General features: G+C 40.4%; 2 protein-coding genes across 2 annotated transcripts; both read right to left on the reverse strand.

The window, feature by feature from the left end:
* Positions 1–13,759: 13,759 nt before the first annotated feature.
* LOC133734600 (receptor-like protein 7) lies at positions 13,760–16,351 on the reverse strand. The gene has a single exon (XM_062162219.1). It carries the CDS (start codon positions 16,349–16,351, stop codon positions 13,760–13,762), a length of 2,592 nt encoding a protein of 863 aa, XP_062018203.1.
* Positions 16,352–22,315: 5,964 nt separating this feature from the next.
* Positions 22,316–25,126, reverse strand: LOC133734607 (uncharacterized). The gene is made up of 2 exons (XM_062162224.1): positions 23,216–25,126; positions 22,316–22,729 (listed from the first exon to the last, which is right to left on the reverse strand). Exons 1-2 carry the CDS (start codon positions 25,124–25,126, stop codon positions 22,316–22,318), a joined length of 2,325 nt encoding a protein of 774 aa, XP_062018208.1.
* Positions 25,127–25,464: the final 338 nt, after the last annotated feature.

A 25,464-nucleotide genomic window follows, 5' to 3' on the forward strand; every position in this document is an offset into this window, starting at 1 on the left:
TTCTCGCGGCACTAGAGGTCCAAGAAGTGAATGAGGTGAGGCCTCTTCCTCTTGAAGACCAAGTACCAGATATTGACCCGACAGCTCGAGAGGTAAGCCACTGTTGGCCAATGCTTTCCATTTCCCTTTAGATCCAACCCTGCTCTCTGACATTTCTGAACCTGACCAGGATTCTGTTTGTATCGAGGAGGTGGCTGCAAACGCTGCTGGTCTTATCGGCGGGACAGTCGCCCCAGAGATGGAAAATGATACTGACGGTGGTGGTGCTCCCCAAGTCTCGCGAACAAATGAGACAACCGTCGAAGCTGAGGGCTCTGTGCTTGAATATATATGCTCCACTTGCCCATGGTGAGCCGCGAGTTGAGTTTCCAGATTCTCCCGCGGCTGAAGGGACAGACCAACCTATTGAAGATGAAGAAACTGAGGAAGCTGTCCACCCTTTTGCATTGGTGGTTCGTGATCCTGTGGCGCCTCCGCCGCCTCCTCCTCCTCCCAACAGATTCGAGAGACTGATGAGGGTGTTGGAGATAACTCCTCCTTCTGCTGTGGATGAGGCTAAGATGGTGCTTCACGAACATCTGGGTCCTCAGGTATTGGAGACAGACATCCTCCCGCGAGTTTTGGAAGCCCTAAGGTATCTTTGCCAAGAGAAGGCATTGACCCTACAGCAATTTAGTGCCATTGACGATCTGCTGAATGAACTTGATGAGGCCCGCCAACGTCAACCGGCCGCGAACGCCCAGGCTCACGACACTCGAGAGGCTTTGAATAGCCTCTCTCGAGAAATGGACATCTCTCGCGGTATTTTAAATGAGCGAACCATCCGCCTGCGGGAATTACAAATCCAAAGGTCCGACTTCAAACTTCGGATCGAGGACCTCCATACCGGTTTAGCCTTTGTTGAAAACGCGATTGCTACAGAAGAAGCCCAACTCGATGAACCTCTGGCTGCTTCTGAAGAAATGGGCCGCAACCTGGCCCATCTCAGAGAACGGGCCACTCAGGCCGAAGCAAGTGCTATTGCGGCGAAACTCCGCGTGGAGGAACTTTGCTTGAAATTGAGCTTTGCGGGCCAATCTCTGTAGGCCCTCTCGAAAACCGTTTGGTCTCCTCACATGCTGTTAATCCCTTCTTTTCCGAGATTTAAGGCATTAATCACTCGTTGAAAAACAACGGTCGTGAGGAGGTAATCTCGTGAAAAGAACAGTTACCTCCTCGAAAACCGTTCGGTTTCCCCACATGCTATTAATCCTCTAATAATAGCTAATTCCTCAAAAACCGCTCCTCACATGCTGCTTAGTCCCTTTTTTCCGAGATTTGGAATTACTAAGCTCGATTCACTGACATCGGTTTTGAAATTGAGCTTCATCCAAGGGTGGGGATTTGCCTGAAGTCCCTATAAATAGTTGTATTTCAGGAAGGGAATACTCACAACAACTTTTCTGAAATATTCGAGAAATGGCCTTTCAATCCTTGCTTCTTTTTCTCCTTCTTCACAAATCTTCCCCTCATGAAATGACCTTTAGCCTCTAAATTTTAGGCTTTATGGCGTAATCTTAAGCCTGAGTTAGGCCTCATGGCATAATCTTAGGCAACCCCTTGTTTCGTCCTTTCTGGAGTCTGTAACAACAATGTCAGGCTTCAGATTGGTTTAGAAACGCGAGGGGGCTCCGAGTGTGGGATCCACGATCATGCGAGATCATCTTTGTCATAATCCTACACACGGAGCGAAACGGAGAAAGGGAGGACGGCCACTCTGAGGTTCGTCTTTCCTCATCTGTTTCCTTCCTTCTGGACCCGGCCCGTGTTGTGCCCTCCAGATGGAAGGGGCTTTGGTTCTCACCTCCTTCTCCCCCTTTCTCTTCTTGATAGAATCTTGGAGGGATGAGAAGGGCTGGACTCTTTAAAGGAATGGGTTCAAGCCACAGAATGGTTGTTCCTATACTTCACGTCCAACTAATGGTGGTTACCAAGGCTAGAGGGGGTGCAGAGACTCAAGCTGATATTCGGTTCCTTCACTCTCTGCCCCTCCAGGAGATAATGGCGCGGCTCAACCCGGCGTTGGATTCCATAGCTGCTTCCAATTGAGGGGGCTTGGAGGCTCCATTTTCTTTCACTGGAGTCTCCCCTTCTCATGGATAATCGCGTTGGCCAAGCCTATGTTGTATTCCTTTGCCGCTTCCATGTAAAGGGGCGCGGCTCAACCCGACGTTGGATTCCATAGCTGCTTCCACTTGAGAAAAGATTCAGAAGATAACCCGAAGATTCCTGTTTTGTATTCTAGCCACTTTTGGCTTTGTAATGAATGTACTGCTTTTGGCCGCAAAGCCACTTTATGAATACAATAATATTTTCTTATCCTGATATCCAAATATTCGTGAGAAGCCAATAATTGTGTCTCGCAAGGCCCCAAATATAGGCCCCTATAGTTGTATATGGAAAATAATATGAACTTTTTTTTAAAATATGCTCCGCGTCAAAAAGAGACTCGCGGTGAGGATTTTGAGAAAATATGTATCTTTTGGATCCACTTGCTGGCTCCCAACTCAAAACTCTTAGCGCCAATAATTCCTTCTTTTCCGAGATTTAAGGCACTAATCACTCGTTGAAAAACAACAGTCGTGAAAAATAATCTTGTGAAAAGAACAGTTACCTCCTCGAAAACCGTTCGGTTTCCCCACATGCTATTAATCCTTTAATAATAGCTAACTCCTCAAAAACCGCTCCTCACATGCTGCTAGTCCCTTTTTTCCCGAGATTTGGAATCACTAATCTCGATTTACTGACATCGATTTGACTCCTCTTTGACCGTCCACCCAAGGGTGGATATTTGCATGCCTATATCTTCCTCCACATTATAAACCCAAATTTCCAATCCCGAAATCATTTCATCAACTCGAATATTTCTAACAGCAATCTTTCTTAATTACTCATCATCATCACTCTTCAATTCTTGCATTCTCTCAACCCATCACCAATGGAACCACAAACCCAGCAACCAACCGAGGATGGAGGAAGCAACAAAGCAGCCGGGAGTAGCGCTAACATGCTGCGGGGGCGGAACAGGTGGAATCCCACTACAGATCAGATAAGAATCCTCAAGGAGCTTTTCTACAATAAGGGAGTTAGGTCCCCAACTATAGAGCAGATTCAGAGGATCTGTCTCCAGCTGAAATGGTACGGCAAGATCGAGTTCAAGAACGTCTATTTTTGGTTCGTGAACCAAATGGCTCGGGAGAAGCGGAAGAAGAGGTCCACTTCGGATGTTCATGTGCCCATGCAAAGTTCAGGGCTTGTTGGTGATGACAATGTTACCAATTCATCTGCACCTGCTTCTGCTTCTGCTTCTTCTGCTGGTGTGATGATTGCTTTTAACGGGCAGATGGGGAACTATGGCGGTTATGGATCCATGAACATGGAGAAGAGTGCTAGGGATTGTTCAATCTCAGCTGGAGGGGGAACTAGTTCTACTTTCTTTGACATGAATGTAGAACAAACTTTCATGGAACAAAGAGGAGAAGATCACCAGGAAATTGAAACCCTTTCACTGTTTCCTGTGCATGGTGAGGACAACTTTGGCAACATGAAGACTACTTCCGATGGAGGCGGCGGTCACGGTGGTGGCTCTCACACTTCCCTTGAGCTCAGCCTTTCCTGCGAGGGCAAAGCTGGAAAAAGTTTCCGGAGCCGCTGACTCGGCTTAGTATTGTAAAAATCTTCTGGAGCCGCTGACTCGGCTTAGTATAGTGTAGTGTTGCCCCCCTAGTGTTGCTAGGCGTAGCGAAGAAATGATTATGGGCCTCAAAAACAAGCCTTCATGAATGGGCTTTGCGAGTGTAGGAACACTAGAATTGTCCTCCATGTCTTATGCGAAGAAACTGTCTACGACTCCTCCGTAATTTTTTGGATCACACTAATTATATATATATATTTTAAATTTTTTTTTTTTTTTTTTTTTTTAAAAATAAAAATAAATAAGTAGCTGAATTCAATAAGACAGTGTGAATCAAGGTTTAGACATGCGGCCCAAGTACAGTCGCCTAGACACAAATTTTCTTTCAAATCCTTTGGGCAACCTTACTGAAATGGCCAGGTGGGGGAGGGCGAACAAGAGAGGCAGAATCCATTTTGGCATGAGCTACTCCCTCTTAGTGGTTTAGGCCCATTTGCACGCACTTCTGGATTCAAGAAACCTGTCATGAACGTTGTCCCCTTTCTAGACACCATTTCACATAGGCTATACTTACTAAGATGAGAAAGGTCATAAGTGTGAAGACAGTTCAACAAGTGTTAATAAAAGCCGCCCTTAACCTTAAGGGACCTGAACTAGGCACCAATAAGGAGTTTAGGCCAATATTAACAAAAGAGACTTCACCTATTCCGTTATGATTCACAACCCCTTACCAACCTCAACTTCCTAATAGTGGTGTGTTTCCACCATTTGCCGCCTCTACAAGATCACGGGGGAGGCCATCTATGCTTCACTCCAAGCTCCGATGTATCAAAATTTGTAGGGTAAAAATCCCTCCTGTGAGAGCTTGTAGGAAAAGAACAAAGATACTTAGCGTTGAAGAATTTGGAGGAATTTGGCTCGTGAGAGGGGTAATCTTGCCCCCCAAGTATCCTTGTTGGTTGGCGAAGCATGATCTTCAATTGCAATTTTGGAGATAAGGATGTCCCAAGATCAGCTTTGTCGCCAACTACCATGTCATAGGACATGATGTTTTCAGAATAAGCCACAGATTGGCCATTATATTTAACCACTTGTTGGTAAAAATTCTCATGATCAAGAGCCTCAAAGAACTTGTACTCCTGCATATGATTCTTGGAACCAATAATCAAATTGTAATTATCATCATATTCATCATAGATTGGCTCCATGTTGAGATCATACTTAGAGTCACCAAAGAGTGGTGAATTGATCTCTTCTTCAAAAATAGGCATATCAAGTATTTGTTTGCCTCTGTCCACTTTCCAGGCATCGTATTGAGACGCCTCTATGGGCTGTATAGTATCATAAACAAATTCTTTTTGCAAGAAATTTGGAGCTTGATAATTGTAAACAAGAGTTAACTTGTACTGGTGATACTCAAACTTGCAGTCGCGAAGTAAAAATTGGCCACTAGAATAATTATTCTGGCCATTCTTGCAAGGTGGGTTGCAGATGTATCCTCCATGTATATCAAAGCCACTGCTTGGCCTTGAAACACTGATGAATAAATTCAAGTTGAATTGATGAATAAAGCCACAGATTGGCTTCTCTAGACCAAAACTTAATTGATAATTAAGTTGGCCATGATTGTGGCCACCTTCATCATGACGTCCAGTAGCATGGCCAAGGCAAAATTGATGATTGTAAGGTGGGCCATGCCTTGATTGATAATTAAGTGGATCATGCTCTTGACCCTTTGCATGGCGATGACGTCCAGTAGCAAGATCATAATTAGATTGATTATGCACCTGCTTTTGGTTATCAAGGGGGTGAACCTGGGCAATATCTTGCCCCCCATGTATCTGATCAGTAGCCACGTATATGGCTGGGTCAGTGGAGAAATCAGGTATTTGTTCAGAGACAATTTTATTGTCAGAAGAACAATTTTGTTGACCATCTTCTCCATGCACAGCCTCTGTGTAAGGCTGTGATTCAACAGAAAAGCATTTAGGTTTATCGCCACCTGTAAGCAATTCAACCTCAGAAACCACCTCTTCGCGAGCAGATTCTTGACTTTTCAATTCTCCTTGCTGTGAACCGACTTGGGTAGCCAAGATGGAACCCTCCTTGCGCAAGGTTGTGAACTCAGATGTTATGTTTGCGGCAGGTTGGGCAGTCTGTTTGTCTCTGCTCGAGAAACTGCTCTTTAGCTTTCTGAGCATTCTGATTCATTCGCTGCTCCAACTCGCGAATTCGTTGTTCCCTTTTTGCGTTCGAAGCTGCCAGATGCTTCCCATAATTTTCACTATGCACTGTAAGGATGCGAAGCCTCTCGTCCAGGCCAGCATCTGGTGGAATGATGAGTGGTTCGAACTCGTCATCAATGAACTCGTCATCAATGTCAATATTGCCAGTGGTGGCAACGTTGGCCATCTTGTCACTTTAGGAATTTCTTTTGGTAAAGATTTTCCCCTGGCATCCCAATGATGGCGAATACAAAAAGACTCTAGTGTTGTCCCACTGGGCGTGCCAAAATGTTTGGCTCCAATTTTGTTGCAGCTGGTCAACAGTTTCTTTTCTGCTCGGGCGTGCCAGCACCGTTCGGGTGCGGTCGTTGGGGGTGTCCCTTGACCTGACTTCTTTTGAGCGACTGTAGACGAGGAGAGCACCAACCTCGTCGCAGGATTCTTTGTGCCTCGTGCTGGAGGACTTTGTCTTGTGTCACCAAGTCGATACTTAACGTTGTAGGTTAAGCAGAGTGAAATCACCGGGAAGTAGAGAGAAGTACTTGCTAAAGCGTGACTTTAGCTTGGCTGGGTTGCTAGGGCGTTACCCTTGCTTGGCTGGTTCCGTAACCGTTGTGGTCGCGGTACTACAGTCGGCTCCCGAGGAGACTAGGACCGAAGCATTTTGACAGAGGGTTTGGTGGCACTGATAGTCGGCTCCTGAGGAGACTAGGACTTAGAGTGTGATCACCTATAAGAGAAAGAGAAGGAAAGGAGTTGCTCTTAGAGAGGTTTGCTCTAGAGAGAACTTAGATCATCTTAGAGATGTTTTGATGTATGAATGAGTGAATTGTTCTATGTTGTAGCCTCTATTTATAGGCTACCAAGCAACACTATTTGGCCTTAAACAACTCATAATGGGTTAGGTTTTAGCACTTAAACACTAATGGAATGTTAGGTTTAAGCACTTAAAACACTAATGGAATGTTAGGTTTAAGCACTTACTGCTCCCATTTTGCTGCAGCTATATCTCCACCAAGAACTCAAAATGGGCATTCGACTTCTTCATATCAAATGATCCACAATGAGTGTAGATCATTGTGACCAATTTTCAGAGCTTTCTTCCATGTGGTTGGGTCGGAAATGCTGCTGGACCTCTTACAGGTCCAGTTTTCCAGTTTTGCTTCTGCAGCAAATTGGACTGATTGTTTGAAGGCCTTCCACTCAAAACTAGCTCTGGCACTCTTCATAAGAAATGATCCTTGGGCTGTCTAGAATGGATTTGCAGAGTTTCAGCTCATTTAGAGTTCATTTGGTCAGGCGGCCGCTCCTTCTGTTTATCTCGGTTTCTCCTAGCCGAAGTAGGAAAATGTGCTATAGTTGACTTTTCATGCTTCCATGCTTCCATAGTAGGCTTTATTTAGCCTCTATATATTTCGAACTTGTCGACAATATATAGCTTGAGCCACTGACATTGGCTCAATTTCTCCAAGACGTGCCTTGTCAGGCCAAAATGCTCATTTTGGGTCCAAACACCAGTCTGGGAAGGCCTTTGTATGGGTCAACAGATACCCAATATCAGCAAAACCTTCCAAAAACACTTATGTCATTTTGGGGTAGGGATAGGAAACGCAGGCCAGTGTTTGGCGGCATTTCTGGTGTGTGATGACTCTGAATCCATCATCTTTTTATAGGGATAGAATAAGCCCATATCGATCGTACATCTCAAGTATCGAAAGATATCTTTTACACCAATCCAATGGCGTCGCGTTGGCGCAGAGCTATACCTTTAGCTAACAAGTTTTTGTCAAAGTGAGATGTCCAGTCTTGTGCATTGAGCTAAGTACAATAATGCGCTTTATTGTACTTGAGTAAGGCACTTCACCCTCTCTAGCACATCTTCGTCCGATCATCCATTCAGACGAAGAGGATCCTTTTCAGGATCAAGACTACTAATGATCATGGGGTGCTTGAAGGCTTGACCTTGTCAAAATGCCTAAGCATCTATCAACACGGTGCTCAAGTTCAAAAACCGAGGCTTAATCGTGTTTCCCCAAAAATCCTTCATCTCAAACTCGGATTTCAAGTGTTCAACGGTTTCCCTTAACTCTTTAAGGGCTTCTAATGAAGATCATGTCTAACATGAAAACCGTGATAGAATTCGAAACTTGTTATGGAAACGCACGGGCATATCCCTTCCCAATCAAGTAGTCACTTTAGTGAGCGTTTCAATTCTATTGCAAACGCGCTCCGTGGTCTAGAGCCACTTGATTTGGGTAAATAAAGTTTCACTATGAACTTTCATGTATATTCCGTATCTAGATCCCCATAGAGATACGTAGTGACCACATTTATAAGCTGCATGTTCAGTTATTTGGAAACTACCAAACTGACAGGGTAGTGGAGTGCAATGACATCCATTACGAGAGAATATATCTCATCGTAGTCAATTCCAGGGCGTTTTTGTGAGAAGCCTTGCGTCATAAGGCGAGATTGCCATCTCTTTTTCTCAACACGCTTTCTAACGAAGACCCATTAGTCAATAGGTTTTATGTAAGGAGGTGTTGGCATCACTGGCTCAAAAGACCTTCCTCTTCGTTAGAGAATCCACCTTAACCTGGATCGTATCTTTCCATTTAGGCCAAATTTCTCTACGTTGGTATTCATGCTTCAACGGAGCGTGGTTCGATATCATCGGTCTCAACAAACTCATGCGCAACAAAATGCGCAACTACATCATCAATTATGATGGAGTTTCTATTCCACGTCTTATGTACACTAGTGTAATTTTCATAGAGCTCTATATTCTCAGGAATAGGTTCTGACGTTAAGGCGTCCCCCAACGATAACCATAATCCAGAAGATACTCATGAGACGGATGTTGAGTGTCGATGATCTAAGGATGCCAAAATATCCTTCGAATCCACGGGCTTCCCACGCATCCTAGCTGGGGCCATGGCCTGTAATGCCAGAGTGCCACTTTCTATGGCGTTGGCGCCTTGCCTACCTCTGTGTAGGGTGGCGCTACGTCCTCTTATAGGGACGTCCTTCCTTGCAGGCATTTTTTGCAGCAAATGTGTGTGATCTCGTCACTTTTAATATGGATCGAGATGAGACATAGTGGGGACAGACCACGACAATTCCTGTCGTTCCTGCTGAACATTCGTGTTCTTATCTCCCCCTAACGATGGGAAGACTGTCTTATCAAAGTGACATCCGTAAATCAAACGGGAAAGAGATCGCCTTTGCAAGGGCATTAAGTGGCGGACGATTGTTGGAGTCTCAAATCCAACTAAGTTGCTCACTTATTTGTAAGGACCTACCATAGGCGCTGTGGCAGCGCAATTGGCACATAAATGGCTCACTCGAATGTGCATAAGTACAAAATATTTGTACCCAGTCACTAGCTGTAACGCATATATACATTGAGTGGCGGTAGGTCGTAGAGAAATTAGCATAGTTGTATGCGATATTGCATCACCCCAAGCGGATATAAGGATATTGGTGCGCATCACCAATGTCCGAACTACCATCGTAGTTATGTCCGCGAGACCTTTTGGGCGTGTATATGGGAATGTGATGTCCAACATCAGTCCCTTTGCAATAACCATCGAAAGTCTTCGATGTAAACTCTCTAGCATAGGCAAACCCAATTGACCTAAGGATGACGGGGGGTGAGCCCGTTGTCATATGATTTGTGCTAGGAGTATAGCATACGTAGCTTTTACGAGTGGATAATAGCACAACACGTGATCAGTGTGTTTGCGTGTCAACCAACAACATGAGATATTTAAACGTCCGCAAGTTGGTTGAATAGGTCCACAAATATCACCTTGGATTCTTTGCAAGGATTCTTTGCAAGAATGGTATATATTTCTTTTAGTGTCCTTTGCATAGGATGGTCTCGATCCTATATTTGCTAAAGAGCAAGCTTTGCAAAACGAAGTAACTCTTTGGACCAATCTTTGGTTCGTACTTCTTTTCGTTTTGAGGAATGGATGTCCGCGAAATCTTTAATATACGAAACATCATATCAGGACCTGGATATCCCAAACGGTTTTGCCAAAGCCTATATGTGTCAGAATCCCATAAGTCATCTCTTATGACATGGTTTGATTCAATGACTCGAATAGTGGTTGCATACAACCCACTAGAGCGACACATAAGTTTCTCTAATACTCGTTTATGTCCGTAGTCATTAGAGGTAATGCAAAGGAATTCTTGTCCATTCTCACAATGTGTTTCCACATGAAAACCATTGGCTCTTATATCTTTCAAATGATAAAGTTCGGAATTTAACACATGTCCATGACATTGAATAATAATGCGACACTTTATTAATAAGGAAAATAGCCAATGATTACATCAAAGTTTTCCAAAGTCTATTCCATAATAAAATCAAACTTTAGACAAATTGTAGTTACTCAATCCGTTTGGTAACTCCAATGAAATATGACCAGGAAAGTAGAGAGATGTTGGTGGAGCGAGGCTCGCTTAAGTACCCCGATCTCAATTACTTTCCTAGACATCATACTACATTGGATGCGCCACATGAGAAAAAGTTTTAATACAATTGTCATTTGACTAAGGCACATTTGCCATTCTTGGAAAATAGAAAGGACTATTCTAATCAAAGTCTGCGGCATCCTCGTGCTCTTTATCTGCAGCTTTGAAGTCCTCAGTGGTGAGAGTGATATCTTCACCATCTTTATCTTCATCTTCAGCAAGATTGGTTTCTTGCTCTCTCAATTGCCTATACTCCTTGTAGCCCGCGGCTAGTTGGGTACTTGCATGGCATTGCTTGAACCAATGCTCAATTGATCCACATTGTTGACACATGTCATTGTGGTTACCTCCCTTTATTTGAGGTGCAGGTTGTCCACGTTGTGGATATTGCCAAAGCGCTCTTCTAGAGCTACCCATAGGTCTCTTGCATCCTTGATCGACATGTACTCTAACTGAGAGATTTATCCATGTGGCGTCGCATCAAGATGATTGCTTGAGCATTCTTTGTGGGTGTTCGTTGGAACACAAGGCCCTGGTCAGGTGCCTGGATTATGGGCAATATCCCTTTTGCAGTGAGATGGTTCTCAACGTCTGTTACCCAGCCATGGTATTCCGAGCCTGTTGAGTTAAGCATTGGAAAGTCGAGTCTAGGTTCATTCGACATCCTGAAAAATAGGAAGAGAAGATATAATAGTTTCGGAGTCTATACTTCCACGAAAACTAAAATAATAAGATTTCCGAGCTATGCTACCAAGAAATCAATTTCCAAGAATATTTGGATTTAGACCAAACAATGATGTTTGCGGACGCTCTTAGTCCGAATATTATGAACACTCTTAGTTCATTGATTTACGAACACTCTTAGTTCGTTTAGCGTGAATCCCCACGATTCCGCTTTTAGTCCATAAATTGATGTTTTGTGGAAGCTCTTATTCCGATTATTATGAACACTCTTAGTTCATTGATTACGAACGCTCTTAGTTCGTTTAGCATGAATTTCTATAATTCCACTTTTTGATTACAAGTCCCTGAAAATAAGAGAAAGGAATAAAAACTCAAAAACGGGAACTTTAATCTTTAAAACTTACTTGTTGAAATTCAGAGCAAATTCGCTTCTGAATAGATCCCACTTCAAATGGTGTACATGTCTCAAGACGGCTCTAACATGGCTGAAATTTGGAGATCAGATATAAGAGACATAGATTAACAACTTTGATGAAGAAAGGATTTTGATTAGATGTCCCGAAAAGGACGTTTCTCGGCGTGCAAGTAGGTTGATCTGTACAGGAACGAGCATGCTGAACAGCTCCCACTTTGAATAGTGTACAAGTCTCAAAACTACTTCAACAGGGCTGAAATTTGGAGGTCAGATAGAAGAGACAGAGATGAACAACTTTTATGAAGAACGTAGTTTGATCAGAGGTCCTGAAAAGGACGTTTCTCGGCGTGCAAGTAGGTTGATCTGCACAGGAACGAGCATGCTGAACAGATAGTGTACATGTCTCAAAACTACTTCAACAGGGCTGAAATTTGGAGGTCAGATAGAAGAGACAGAGATGAACAACTTTTATGAAGAACGTATTTTGATCCGAGGTCCTGAAAAGGTTGTCGGAGATGACTTAAAAGTCGCTGGAAAAAGTCAAGAAAATTGTCCGAAAAGTCGCCGGAAAAGTGGTCGGAAAAGTGCCCGGAAAGTCGCCGGAAAAGTGTCCTGAAAGTCGCTGGAAAAGTGGTCGGAAAAGTGCCCGGAAAGTCGCCGGAAAAGTGTCCTGAAAGTCGCCGGAAAAGTGCCCCGAAAGTCGCCGGAAAAGTGTTCGGAAAGTTGCCGGAAAAGTCGTCGGAAACTTGCCGGAAAGGTGTCGGCAGCTGCTCGGCAGATGCTAGGCAGATGCTCGGCAGATCTGTCGGCAGGCTGTCGGCAGGTCCTCGGCAGGCGTCTCGGCAGCTGTCGGCAGGTCCTCGGCAGGGGTCTCGGCAGCTCTCGGCAGATGCGCTCGGCAGCGTCTCGGCAGCTCTCGGCAGATGCGCTCGGCAGCGTCTCGGCAGCTGCTCGACAGCTCTCGGCAGATGCGCTCGGCAGCTTCTGCGCAGGGCTTCCGCAGGTCTCGGCAGGCCTTCGGCAGCGGTTCAAAAACTTCCGGCGGCCGGTTCAGGTGGTTTCCGGCCGGTTCCGGCGATTCTGAGGCCGGTTCTGGGCTTCTTGGATCAAGGGCTTTGATATGGGCTAGGGTTTGGAGGTTTTTTGTAGGTTTGGAAAAATGACTTCGATTGATGATGAACTCTACTCTTGTCAATTTTCGATTCTAATTCTAGAGCAATTTCGTGCTGATAACGTGTTTAAGGACAAGCAAAATTAACAGAGAGATAGAGAGAGTAATGTTTCTGAGTGAATGAGGATTCATGTGTGTTATTCATCTCCCAAAGGAGTGTATTTATAGGAGTACATTTGTAGTGTGAAAGCTCAAAGATAAACTCAAGCTTGATATCAACTTGATTTACAGCTGCTACTACACATGGGGCTGCAATGATGCAATCTGCCATGCTTGTTGCCTCTTGGGATAAAGCATGTCATACAAGTCTTCATACACTGAAGTACCTATTACATGATATAGACATTTATACTATGACTCATACTATGACTCATACAACATGACTCATACACTATGACTCATATATACTACAACATATATGACTAATCTACCGTATTTTCCCTAGATGGTTCTTGTAATGTTCCCACATGGAGGAAGGAAAAAGATAGCTAGGTAATGTGAATTTGGTTGTTCTGAAACTTTGTATAGGAGGCCGGTGTATTGCAGGCTTTTTTTTTTCTTTCCTTTTTTGTTTAAGGGTAATGGTAGAAAGCATGGGGTGAATTTTGGTTGCTGAGTTCATTTAACAACACCCTTATGTACTAAAAATAAAGAAATAATGTCCTAAGTTACTTTGATGAATGATGTCCTAAGTTACTTTGATGAATGATACATTGCCTCGCTCAACTCAAGCGAGCTGGTCATACTGCAAATCAGTGGTGTGATACATCTCTTGTCAGCTTACTATTTGAACATTTGGGAAAGTCGATACCATTTGATGCATGGAATTGCCTGTATCTAAAACGTGCATGGTGCATATACCTCTTTTTTATCTCAAGATGTTTGATACTACAAGTAGAGTTATAAACAGAGAATTGCGGAACCCTCCAAGAAAAATTCCAAAGTCATTCATACTTTAATATTACAAAACCTCATGTATAAATCTAATACACATAACAAACAACAAGCCTTTCTTCAACAAAACAAACAACAAGCCTTTCAAAAAAACAAAAAAAACAAGCAAACAAACAACAAAGAGCAACATATATAATAGTCTGATCGGTCACTCAACTCCTGGGCCTTCTCATCCTTTTCATCAGTCTGATCAGCAATGCAACGATCTCAATGAAACGCTCCGTGAACCTCGTGATCACAAAGTCTGCAAGAACCACTCCCACCACCAACCCACTCACTAACCCCGCCGCAGCAAATTTCCAATCCAATTCAACTCCATCTTCTTCTGCTGTTGAAGTTAGAAGTTCAGGCCCCTCAAGACGTGAACATTTCTTTGGCAATGGAGATCCACACAAACCTGGGTTGCCCTCATATGAAGTGATGTCGAAGGTACTAAACTGGTTTCCAACCGGTATTCGACCTGTGAGATTGTTGTGCGAGACGCTGAATTGTTGGAGGAATGAAAGCTGCAACAGTGATGGAGGGATCTCACCCAAGAACTTGTTATGTGAAAGATCCAAAGCTTCAAGATTTGTCAAGTTTCCCAACGATGGTGGGATGCGGCTAGTTAGAATGTTACTGGATACATTAAGTGAGCGAAGCCCCTTTAGGTTCCCAATAAATTCTGGAATCTTGCCTTCAAATCTATTGCTCGACAGATCGATGGCCATGAAGTCTTCACGAACCTTTTGGAAGTATCTCTCTAAACCTTTATTCATCAGCGTGATTGAGTACTCATACCTGTAAATGGCTATCAAATACCAACCATCGGTGTAATGTGCGATTCCAAGTGCACTCATGTACCTCGATCCGTATAGATGGATACCTCTGATTGCTTTTCCAGAGAGGATGAATTCAAATGCAAACTGACCGGTAAAATTATTTTGGGACAGATCAAGGATGCGCAAATTGGGGAAACCATCATGAGAGCTTTGATGTCTCGGAATAGCACCGTGGAACCCACTATTGCTCATTGCCAAAACTCTTAATTTTGAAAGAGTTCCCAACCAAATGGGGAATACGTCATCGAACTTATTGCTTGAAAGAACGAGAAACTCGAGCTGCAAACAATTCGCCAATGACCTCGGTAATTTCCCCTGCATTTGGTTACGACTGATATCAATCATTATCAAATCGCTTCCATTGGTGGGGCATATATGAGGAAGAGTGCCATGAAAATCGTTGTTTCCAACACTTAAAACTTCAAGATCACTACTGAAGTTTCCGAGACACCGGGGAAGCATACCACTCAAATGGTTATTTGATACATCAAGGGAAATAAGAAAACTGGCATTACAAATCAAAGGTGAAATTTCTCCAGTCAATTTGTTGTTTGAAATCTGATAGAATTTCATGGATTGAAACGAAGGTACCAACAATGGCCCACTAAGCCTGTTGAACGAAAGATCTAGCCCAACTAGGTTAACCCAGGGAAGGACAACCGGAGGCTGGTCAAAGCCTGAAAGGAGGTTATGAGAAATGTCCAAGAACTCCAAAGACTCTCTGGTTGTGTTCCACATCCATTTTGGTACTTGGCCATGCATTCCGTTCCAAGAAAGGTTCAAGTAAAATAATGTATCTTGATATCTTAGGAAATTTGGGAACTCTCTTATGTTGCACAAACCCAATCCTAGATACTCTAACCTTGGAATGCTAGATGCATTCATATTTCTGGTTTCAGTGATCACATCCAAATTGTTACCAGATAGATCTAGCCACTTTAAATTTGGTAGCTTAAGAAGTTTGTGGAACTCCACTGTACCACTGAGATTATTATAAGCTAGAAGAAGTCTATTGAGACTTGCTACATTGAATAATGACTCAGGAATCTCCCTTTGAAATTTATTGAAATTAAGATCTAGAACAGTAAGTTTGCCAAGATTACCTAGACTAGATGGGATTGGACCAGATAATTGATTTGAATTAAGACGAAGTACTGCGAGCTGGGTAAGATTGGCAAATGAAGAAGGAATTTGGTCATTGAACTCATTAGATGAAAGGTCCAAATGGATGAGATGTCTCAGATTACCAAGAGAAAATGGTAATTTGCCGAACATGCCGCATTCAGCTAGGACGAGGGATGTCAAATGTGAAAAATTGGCGAAGATATTAAGTATTGTGGATGATATTTTAATGGAAGGAAGTTCAAGTGTTTTTAGGCCAGTTAAGTTTTGAGGTAGGCTTCTTAACAAATCTTCATTCAAAAACATATCACCATTGTGAGATAGATCAAGGGATGACAACTTGGTCAATTGTGAAACTTCAGACGGGACTTGACCAGAAAGCACAGAGTAAGAGAGGTTGAGATACCTGAGCTTTGGAAAATTCCTAATGGTATGAGGAATTTGAGAGGAATCGAAATCATTGTCAGCAAGGTTGAGGCTCTCAAGATGAACAAGGTGGAAGATGGTGTTGTTGGAGTTGATAGAGCCATAGAGACAACTGCTACTAAGATCAAGTCCAATCACATGATGAGTCTCCTCATCGCACTCGATCCCGTCCCATGAGCAACAATTGTTGTTTGATTTCCATGAAGAAATCTTTGGATAAGCACCCTCATAACTTGAAGCAGACATGTTAATGACAAAGCTTTGCTTGAATTGCAGTAAGGCAGAGATCTCATCATCATGGCAAGGAGGAGTATATGACTGCAAAGACTCTGCCACGACAAGATGTGACATGACAAATTTTGAAAGGATAAACATCGACGCAAATGCTAAACATAGAGATGATAACCCCATAATAAAATCTATGTTTAGTTTGATGAATCTGGTTTGCACTTGGAGAAGATGAAAGGACGTATTTATACACCGTCCTAGCCTGCTGGAAATTATTGAATTAATTAACTAATATTCCATGTCCCTATTGCATGTACTGTTTAAGAACAAGTGCGTGAAAGATGCATTTAATGATTTTTTTTTTCTTTTTTTTATGTAAAAAAGTGATGAATAAAAGTAAATGGAAAAAGAAAAGACAAGTATTCAATAAATGAAAGTTTAACAGGTTCATGAATTAATTTGTAGGAAAATTTCCATTACATTATTTTTTTTAGGAAGAAAAAATTTATCAGGACATGCAACCTCTCTCATGCATTGAACTGATCCTAACAATTATTCTTTTTACTTGGGATCTCATTGAACTGATGCAATTGGGAAACTAATTAATCTCATGCAAGAGCTGAGCACTTGAACCCTAAAGCTTTCTCTTTTGTTTTCGGTTTGTTATTTATTTATTTTTGGATGGAGTATACTTAAAGTCTAAGAATCTATCATAAACCGATTTTTATAAAATATCGATAATCTTAAAAAATAAAGAATTGAAATCAACACACGATTTTTTGCAAACCCCATCACCTCTTATTTTTGTTATACACATGTTCATTGTAAAACATATACAAAAGCAAATATACGAGGATATAGGTTGCAAAGGAAAAAGAAAAGAAGCCAATTTCATCACGGCCTAAAATAAAATGCAATATCTTAGCGGTGCATGAAGCATTGAAGCAGGGAGAATGGATGTCTTTTAGTGTTAGAGAAAAATCGATTGAGTTTGATATAATGTTACAAATGGACGACCGATTACCATTGGTTAAAATTTAAAAATAAAAGCGTCAAAAGGTAGTGGACTAAAGCAAAACAAAGAATAAGCGCACTAAATTGTATATATTATTATTAATAGCATAGTAAAAAGAAAATTTCTAGGTATCTTGATGCATCTTTATATTAATGATGGACCAATTCTTTATAATACGTACTTAGTCATAGACTAGCTAGATCGGTTGATTGAGAATAGGCCAAGCTAGTTGACCAATACATGTATAGAGCCAATCTACCTCTTTGTGAATTTCTTGGATGAAGGATGCAAGTGACTGCAGGGAATTAATACGCTATCGATCAATAGACTCAAATTCTTCAGCCATGCAATTAATATCACAAAAGATTCGTTGTATATGGAACTTCCAAACATATACTTATAAGAACAATAAGTTAATAATTTTGTTGGAAGTCAGGTCCTCCAACTTATGAAATGGGGCAACCTCCAATAAGTTTTTCCATGTTAAGAAAAACATGTCTGCACTCGGGTCTTCCCGTCTGATCGTTGATGTATGTCTATATGTTCATGTATATTGCCTTTCATGAAGGATAAGAAAGCAACGTCAGTGGTTGGAGATGAAGCAACCTGACTCGAGAATAATTACAGAACTAATGTGGTTCAAAGTTGACTACGTACTTTTTTGGTTGAAGTCAAGAAATTTCATTTTACCGACTAAAAAAAAAGAAAAATAAATAAGACATTAATTTGGATCCACTATTGAGACATTAATTTGGATCCACTATTGACATGCAGCTAAATTGCAACCTCTATTAATCCTCTATCTCATTCGGAAGACTTAGCCAGACTGTCACTATAAGTCTACATTGTTTTAATTGCAACTTCTAATCCTTCATCTCATTCTGAAGACTTAGTCAGACTGTCACTATGTCACGTTTGGTTCATGGAAAGTATGCATCAGGAAAGGAAACTTGTTCATTTCTTGCGTTTGGGACAGAAAAGGAAAGGAAATACTTTCCTGAAGGAAGGGAAAATAAGGAGGAAAATGGTTCCTTCCAAACACCAAAGGAATCACTTCCCCCCCCCCTTCATCCCTTGCATTTATTACTCACAACACGTTATATTATTGCATTAATTACAAACTTTTTAACAATTTTCCTGATAACTTTTCTAATGTTACTGTGAACCAAACGAGGCCTATAAGTCTACATCTTTTTACTTGGTCTTGATCTGTTTCATCTATTCATGTTGCGAAATTTTTCTTCTATTGTGTGAGTTTTACAACTCTTTGTATGCAAGTGAGAAGTATGGAATTCAACTGACGGGATTCCTTCTAATGAGGACTAGTTGAGAATTTTTTGTGAGACTCACTTTTAGATCACATTCCGCAAATCAAGCGTTAGATGGTTAGATATTTTTGTATAGATCATTTATGTAATTTTTCAACCAAACTAAAAATTGTTAAGGCATTCATAATTGCGATTTATCAGTTATGAACATGAATGGTTCATGTTTGACAGATTTGGTTCATCCATTGATTTGATCTAGTTCGGTAACTTAACGATTAGTAATTTGAAAGAAAATTTTCAGAAGTGATCTACTCATGCATACATAAACATCTAACGGTTGATTTGCTGTAATATAATCAAAAAGTGAGTCTCCCAAACCATTGATTAGAAAACCCTCAACTAGTCCTCATTTTAGTGGTCCGACATAAACATTTAACGGTTGATTTGCCGTAATATAATCGAAAAGTGAGTCTCCCAAACCATTGATTAGAAAACCCTCAACTAGTCCTCATTTTATGAGGACTACTAAAATGAGGACTAATTGAGGACTTTTGTGTGAGACCCACTTTTCAATCACATTTTTGCAAATCAAATGGTAGATATTTAGATATTTATGTGTAGATCATTTATGCAATTTTTCAACCAAATTGAAAATCGTTAAGACATTCATAAACGTGATTTATCAGTTATGAACATGAACGGTTCATGTCTGACAGATTTGATTCGTTCATTGATTTGATTTAGTTCCACTTTTCAATCACATTTTTGCAAATCAAATGGTAGATATTTAGATATTTATGTGTAGATCATTTATGCAATTTTTCAACCAAATTGAAAATCGTTAAGACATTCATAAACGTGATTTATCAGTTATGAACATGAACGGTTCATGTCTGACAGATTTGATTCGCTCATTGATTTGATTTAGTTCGGTACCTTAACGATTAGCAATTTGGAAGAAAATTATTAGAAGTGATCTACTCATGCATACATAAACATCTAACGGTTAATTTGCCGTAATGTAATAAAAAAGTGGGTCTCTCACATCGTTGATTAGAAAGTGCTCAACTAGTCCTCATTTTAATGGCCCTCATTAAAAGGGCTCCCAATTGTCTAAATATCACAAATTATTTTGCAGTTGTTTGTCCCCAATTCTATTGGAAAATGCAATAGTTTGATTGTTTTAAGTAATTGTAATCAGTTTTTAAAAATTAAAATTATTGTGTTGGTAAGTAGAACCAGAAGAAGAAATAGAAAATAGTGTCAAAATCAATTCCTATCTTGTTGATTAGTTTGGAAGAGATCAAATCTAGATATAACCTTGTCATAAGCCCTACATCTCCCCACCCTCACCACTTAAGCTAAACCACAATAGCAAATCACTTCCCTATTTCATTAAAACAATAAGATAGTTTAAGTCCGGAGATTATTTAGTATTTTTGTTTTCTTCATGTCATTTTGTCGAGTAGAATAAAGGCAAAAAGTGTAAAGAAAACAGAGCCTATTAGAATCGAAACATAGAAGGTTGAATCATATTTGATGAGCACAATAGCATCACTTGATTTACATATCACGACCCAGAAAAGAGCACCTCATCCCAGTTATGATAATTATTGAACTGAAATAAGGAGGCAATCTTTGCTTCATCAACATTAACTTATAATACTGATTTTACACAGTGGTAAGTTTTATTATTTACTATTATTAATTTATGTTGTTTAATTTGGTTGCGTGTTCTGCGAGTAATAAGTCCTCACACTTATTGTGTAGGGCTAGTCGAGCTTCGTGCCTGTGTGTGCACTTAAAGTGCCTTGTCTGCTCTAGGTAGGCAGCGAATTCCTTGCTTTGTCAAATGGTCGCTGCCGCCTAGTAGTAGGGTGAAACTAAGTGTCGTCGGATTTATCTTCCGGCGGCAACATAGTAGGAAAGCTGTGCTTTTGGTAATTATGCTATGTTGTAATCGAGTTATCTTTCTGTTATGTCACCACTATGTCAAAGCAAATAGAGTAGCCAGTAGAACACTCTTTGCTAGTTGGTAACTGGTTGAATACATTTATTTGGTAGAGGCTCCTGATATCATTTCATGACGTTCTCTAGATGCTTATTGTAATCATGGGTTTAGGCTTAATGCCCCCCCCCCCCCTTGTATTCGACAGTTTCATTAATCAAGGCTTGAGGGCAGCCGCACCAGCCCTTTATTAAAAAAAAAAAAAAATTAATATCACAAAAGATTCGTTGTATATGGAACTTCCATATATATAGTTTTTCAATGTTAAGAAAAACCTTCCCATCTGATCGTTGATGCATGTCTATAAGTCTATGTCTATTGCCTTTCATGAAGGATAAGAAAGCAACGTCAATGGTTGGAGATGAAGCAACCAATTAAGACTTGAGAATAATTACAGAACTAATGTGGTTCAAAGTTGATTATTCTTTTGGTTGAAGTCAAGAAATCTCATTTTACCGACCAAAAAAAAAAAAAAATATTGGATCCACTATTGACATGCAGCCAAATTGCAACATCTAATCCTCTATCTCATTCAAAATTAGTCAGACTGTCACTATAAGTCTACATCGTTTTACTTGGTCTTAATTTGTTTCATCTATTCATGTCACGTTATTTTTCTTCTATCGAATAGAGAATGGCAAATCTAGACCATTGCGTGAGTTTTACAACTCTTTTGTATGCAAGTGAGAAGTATGGCAACTGAGGGGATCCCTTCTAGGCTTCTAATGAGGACTTTTTTGTGAGACTCATTTTTTTATCACATTCCCATAAATCAATCATTAGATGTTTAGATATTTATGTGTAGATCATTGTGTAATTTTTCAATCAAATTGAAAATCGTTAGGGGTATTGACTCAATGCCCAAATTTAGGCCAATATATTCCCACTTACTCCATTAAGAGTTTTTTACTCTCATTTACCCAATTTAATATTTAATGACAATTTTGCCCTATCAATTAAACTGAAACTCATCGATCTCTCTCCTCCCAGACGCTCTCTCTTTCTCTCCCCCTCTCCCTCTCCCTCTCCCTCCCTCCCATCAGCGCCGTCGTCGAGGCCCAATCCGAGGTCCCCGAAATCGCGCCGTCGTCGACACTCAAATCGGTCCGGCATAGAGGCTCTCAATCCGTCGTCGTGCAGCACGATTTCGACTCATCAAACAGAGACTCCAGCGCAGTCGTCGAGGCACAAATCGGTCCGGCATCGAAGCCCAGACGAAGAATCTGTACCCCAAGTTGTCGGCGTCGCCGCACAGGTTCAACACTTGCTCGGTTAAGCCGGAGGGTAAAACAATACCGGATAGATGTAGAGCGAGCTCTAGTTTGGGGACACAGGGGTGGAATTTCCGTAATATTCTGTATATCTTCTCCACGTCGGCGGCGAACTCGCAGTGGGTGGGGTTGTCTGGGGTCGGTTCCGGGTCAGTTTCGAGGCGCCGAGAACTGATCTTCGTTCTCTGAATACATGGTTGGTTCAAAGTCACACGAAACGCGAAACGCTGCGGTACGGGAACGCGGTACGGGTACGCGGTACGCTAGTCTTCAGGGTACGCGGTACGCTAGGATATATTAGCTAATTTTAATTAAAATAAATTACTTATGATAAATAAAATTATAAAAAATAATAAAGAGATAATCATACCATAAATAAAAATCTCAAGAAAAATTATAAACTAAAAATAAATTGTCACTACTACTCAAAAATTAATTGAGTTTTTCAATCCAACAAAGAAAAATAATGCTTAAAAGTAATTTTTTTTTTTTTTGATGGCTGGAACCCAGTGGGAGGCTTGGCCATCACGCCTGTCTAAGTTCTTATTTCTAAGTGCCGCTTGAGTCTCTTGCTTTTGCAAATCTGGATATATCAGTTTGATGTGTTCCTGGCCGAATCGGTTGTGCATTGAGAATGGGTGGAACAGGTCTGCTTGAAGTACTCTTGGTACGCGATGATTCTTCCTCATCAACATAGTCTCTGTCTAACATTCTCCATCGCAAGTCCTCCAATCTCATTGGTGAATCATCTACTTCCGTTGATTCCGGATTAATGTCCCATCTCTTATAAGTTCCATTATTATAACCTTCGGAGAAACGTGAAAGCAGACGAATATTTGAATGAATAAAAACTAATTTATCAGCTCTTTCAGCATTCAACCTATTTCTCTTGACATTGTGAATGTATGAATACGTACTCCAATTCCTTTCAGCAGATGAACTTGATACTGGTTGAGCTAGTACCTGTTTATTTGTGATATCGTGTGAAACAAAACATACATATATCAAGTTAGTAATTAAACTAATTAATATACTTGGTAAAAGAAAAAGACAGCAAGTTACAAGATATTGCTATATAAAAAATACATTGATAACTCAGTGAATAAATATGCTAGAGAATATGGATAAAGGTTTTAATAAGCTGTGTAACAAGCATGGATGCAATTAAAGCATTAAGTGTAGAGGATGAAATATATGTACGTTAATTATAAAACAATAATTACGACAATTAATTGGAGTTCAATCATTCAACCTACGGCAAAGTTTAATAAAAAACAAAAAAAATCCTATAGCAATAATCAATCATTCAAATTTCAACCTACGGCAACCTTAATATATATAATTATATATATATATATATATATATATATATATATATATATATATAACAATAATAAAGTATATTATAAATGAACAGAGATTAAAAGATTAATAACAACAAAAAATTACCTTTTGTGCAACTTCTGCTAATTCTGGAACTTGTGAACCATACGTTGACCACCAATCAATGGCATCCATAGTTACAGCATCTGTCTGGGCAGCTTGTGTAGCAAAAATACCTTTTCGCTGATGAAAAATAGCATATTGTTGACGTAATACCTCTGCTTCTTCTCGATCTTCTGATATCTTATCGAATGCTTCCATGAGGCTTGTAATCACTTCTATATCTTGATTAGGGCTCTTTCGAGTGAATCCTCCTGGTGCTTTTTTACTGAGATATGCTCTATCATAAAATCTTGGCGTCAGGGCATATCCAACACAATGGATAGGGTAATTCATTTTTTGCCACCTTTGGAGCACAATCTTTTCGACTTGTGGAAAATAATTAGAGTGCGGCCCAGAACTCATAACTTCTCTTATTTCTCCAAGCATATTGTCCATCCTTTCATAAATTTCACCCATCTTTTGACCATCACCATCACAATATTTAATTAAAAAATATATTGGCTTTGTGATATTCACTATAGCCAACACATCATCCCAAAAGTTGTCTGCCAACACAGCTTGTGTTATATTCTCCCCAAGTTTTCTTTTCTCGGGGTCTAAAGTCTTCACCCAATCTTTCCATTTTTGAAGAATTACCGTACTTGCTAGTGCTTCTTTGCAATCAATAAGTCGCTTCAACAAGATATAATGCGATGCAAATCTAGTTTTTGCAACTTTCAATAACTCCAATTTTGAATGACTTCTGAACATGGCCAAAGCATGTGAATGGTTCAAAAAGAACTTAACAATAGCTTTTCCAATATTATAAATTTGCCGAAACCAGTCAAACTCTTTTGCCAAATCTTTAAAAATAAGATTCAAGGTATGAACAACACAGGGAGACCAAAAGATATGTTTATGTACCTTTTCAATCTCTCTCCCAGCAGATTCACAGTTTTTTGCATTGTCAGTGACTATCTGGAGGACATTTGACGATCCCACATCTTCAATTGCAGTAAGCATAAAGTCAGCAATCACTTCACCAGTTTTTTGTATCCCAGAAAAATCTTGAGCATAAAGAAACAACGCTCCTCTACTATTTGCAGCAATAATGTTGATAAGTGGCTCATGCTTCATGTTAGACCATCCATCTGAAACAATTGAAACACCGTGAGTAAACCATGTATCTTTAACAGGAGCTAATTCTTTTTCCAGACTTCGTTTACACTCATCAAGCAAAGTAGTTCTTGCTTTTTCAGAAGATGGAGCCTTATAACCCTGGGGTGCATGATTTATAGCTGAAATCATCTCATGAAATTGGGGATTTCTTAACACATTAAACGGAATTCCATTAGCGCACAATCCTCTCATCACCTTCATATCAACACTATTTTTGTCCATAATCTTGAACATGTCATCAAGAGCACCTGCGGTGGATTTTTGCGGTTGTTGCCTCAAGATTGTTGAGCTTTTCAAAGATGAAGAAACTCCTTTTTTTTCAGCTTCCATAACCATTCTGCGAACCCTCTCATATTCCTCCCGATTATTAATCAATGATTGACATCGACGAATCTCTGATTTTTTTCCAGGGAGATTACCAAAAAAGTGGTAGTGAATGCGAGTATATGAACTCTTAAACTGACTATTACAATGTTTGCAGGTCCATGTCTTTGTTCCACCTGAATTTTTTCCTTGCGCTCCACTGGCGATAATAACTTCATTGAGTAATGGCTTTATGTTAGAATTCATTGGAATTTCTTGAGATTCTTGAGCTTGTTCGTGGCTGTTTCTACTCGATGATTGGTCTGTAGACTCTGTATTACTTGCTTGAGTTTCTTCAACAATATTATTGTCTTCATGCTCGCCGACATCACCTTCATAATTTTCTTCAAAAATTGGTTCTTGACGGGATGGTTTTCTTTTTCCAAACGCCATAGTTGAGTTGAGCTAAAATAATATAGTTCTGTATTGTGCTTTGTAGTCTGTACGTACCATTATGAATGCATGTAGTTATATAGAGTTTGTTTTCAACTTTGGAATTAGGATTCCTTATCAATCAGGAGATAGGATTCCTAATGGCTGACCCCTTACCCCTTATTTTACCTATATGCCCCTTATTAATATACTAGGAGAAACACTTTACGTATGAGGATAAATAAGTAAACTACCAAATAACAGAAAATAAATAACAAAGAAACTGCTTTTTTTTTTTTTTTTATTGGAGAATCTTGGAGACTTGTCGCTTGCGTGAAGCCGTGAACAATGAGATTATC

Source organism: Rosa rugosa, chromosome 2 (assembly GCF_958449725.1).
Source record: "Rosa rugosa chromosome 2, drRosRugo1.1, whole genome shotgun sequence".
NCBI lineage: Eukaryota > Viridiplantae > Streptophyta > Magnoliopsida > Rosales > Rosaceae > Rosa > Rosa rugosa.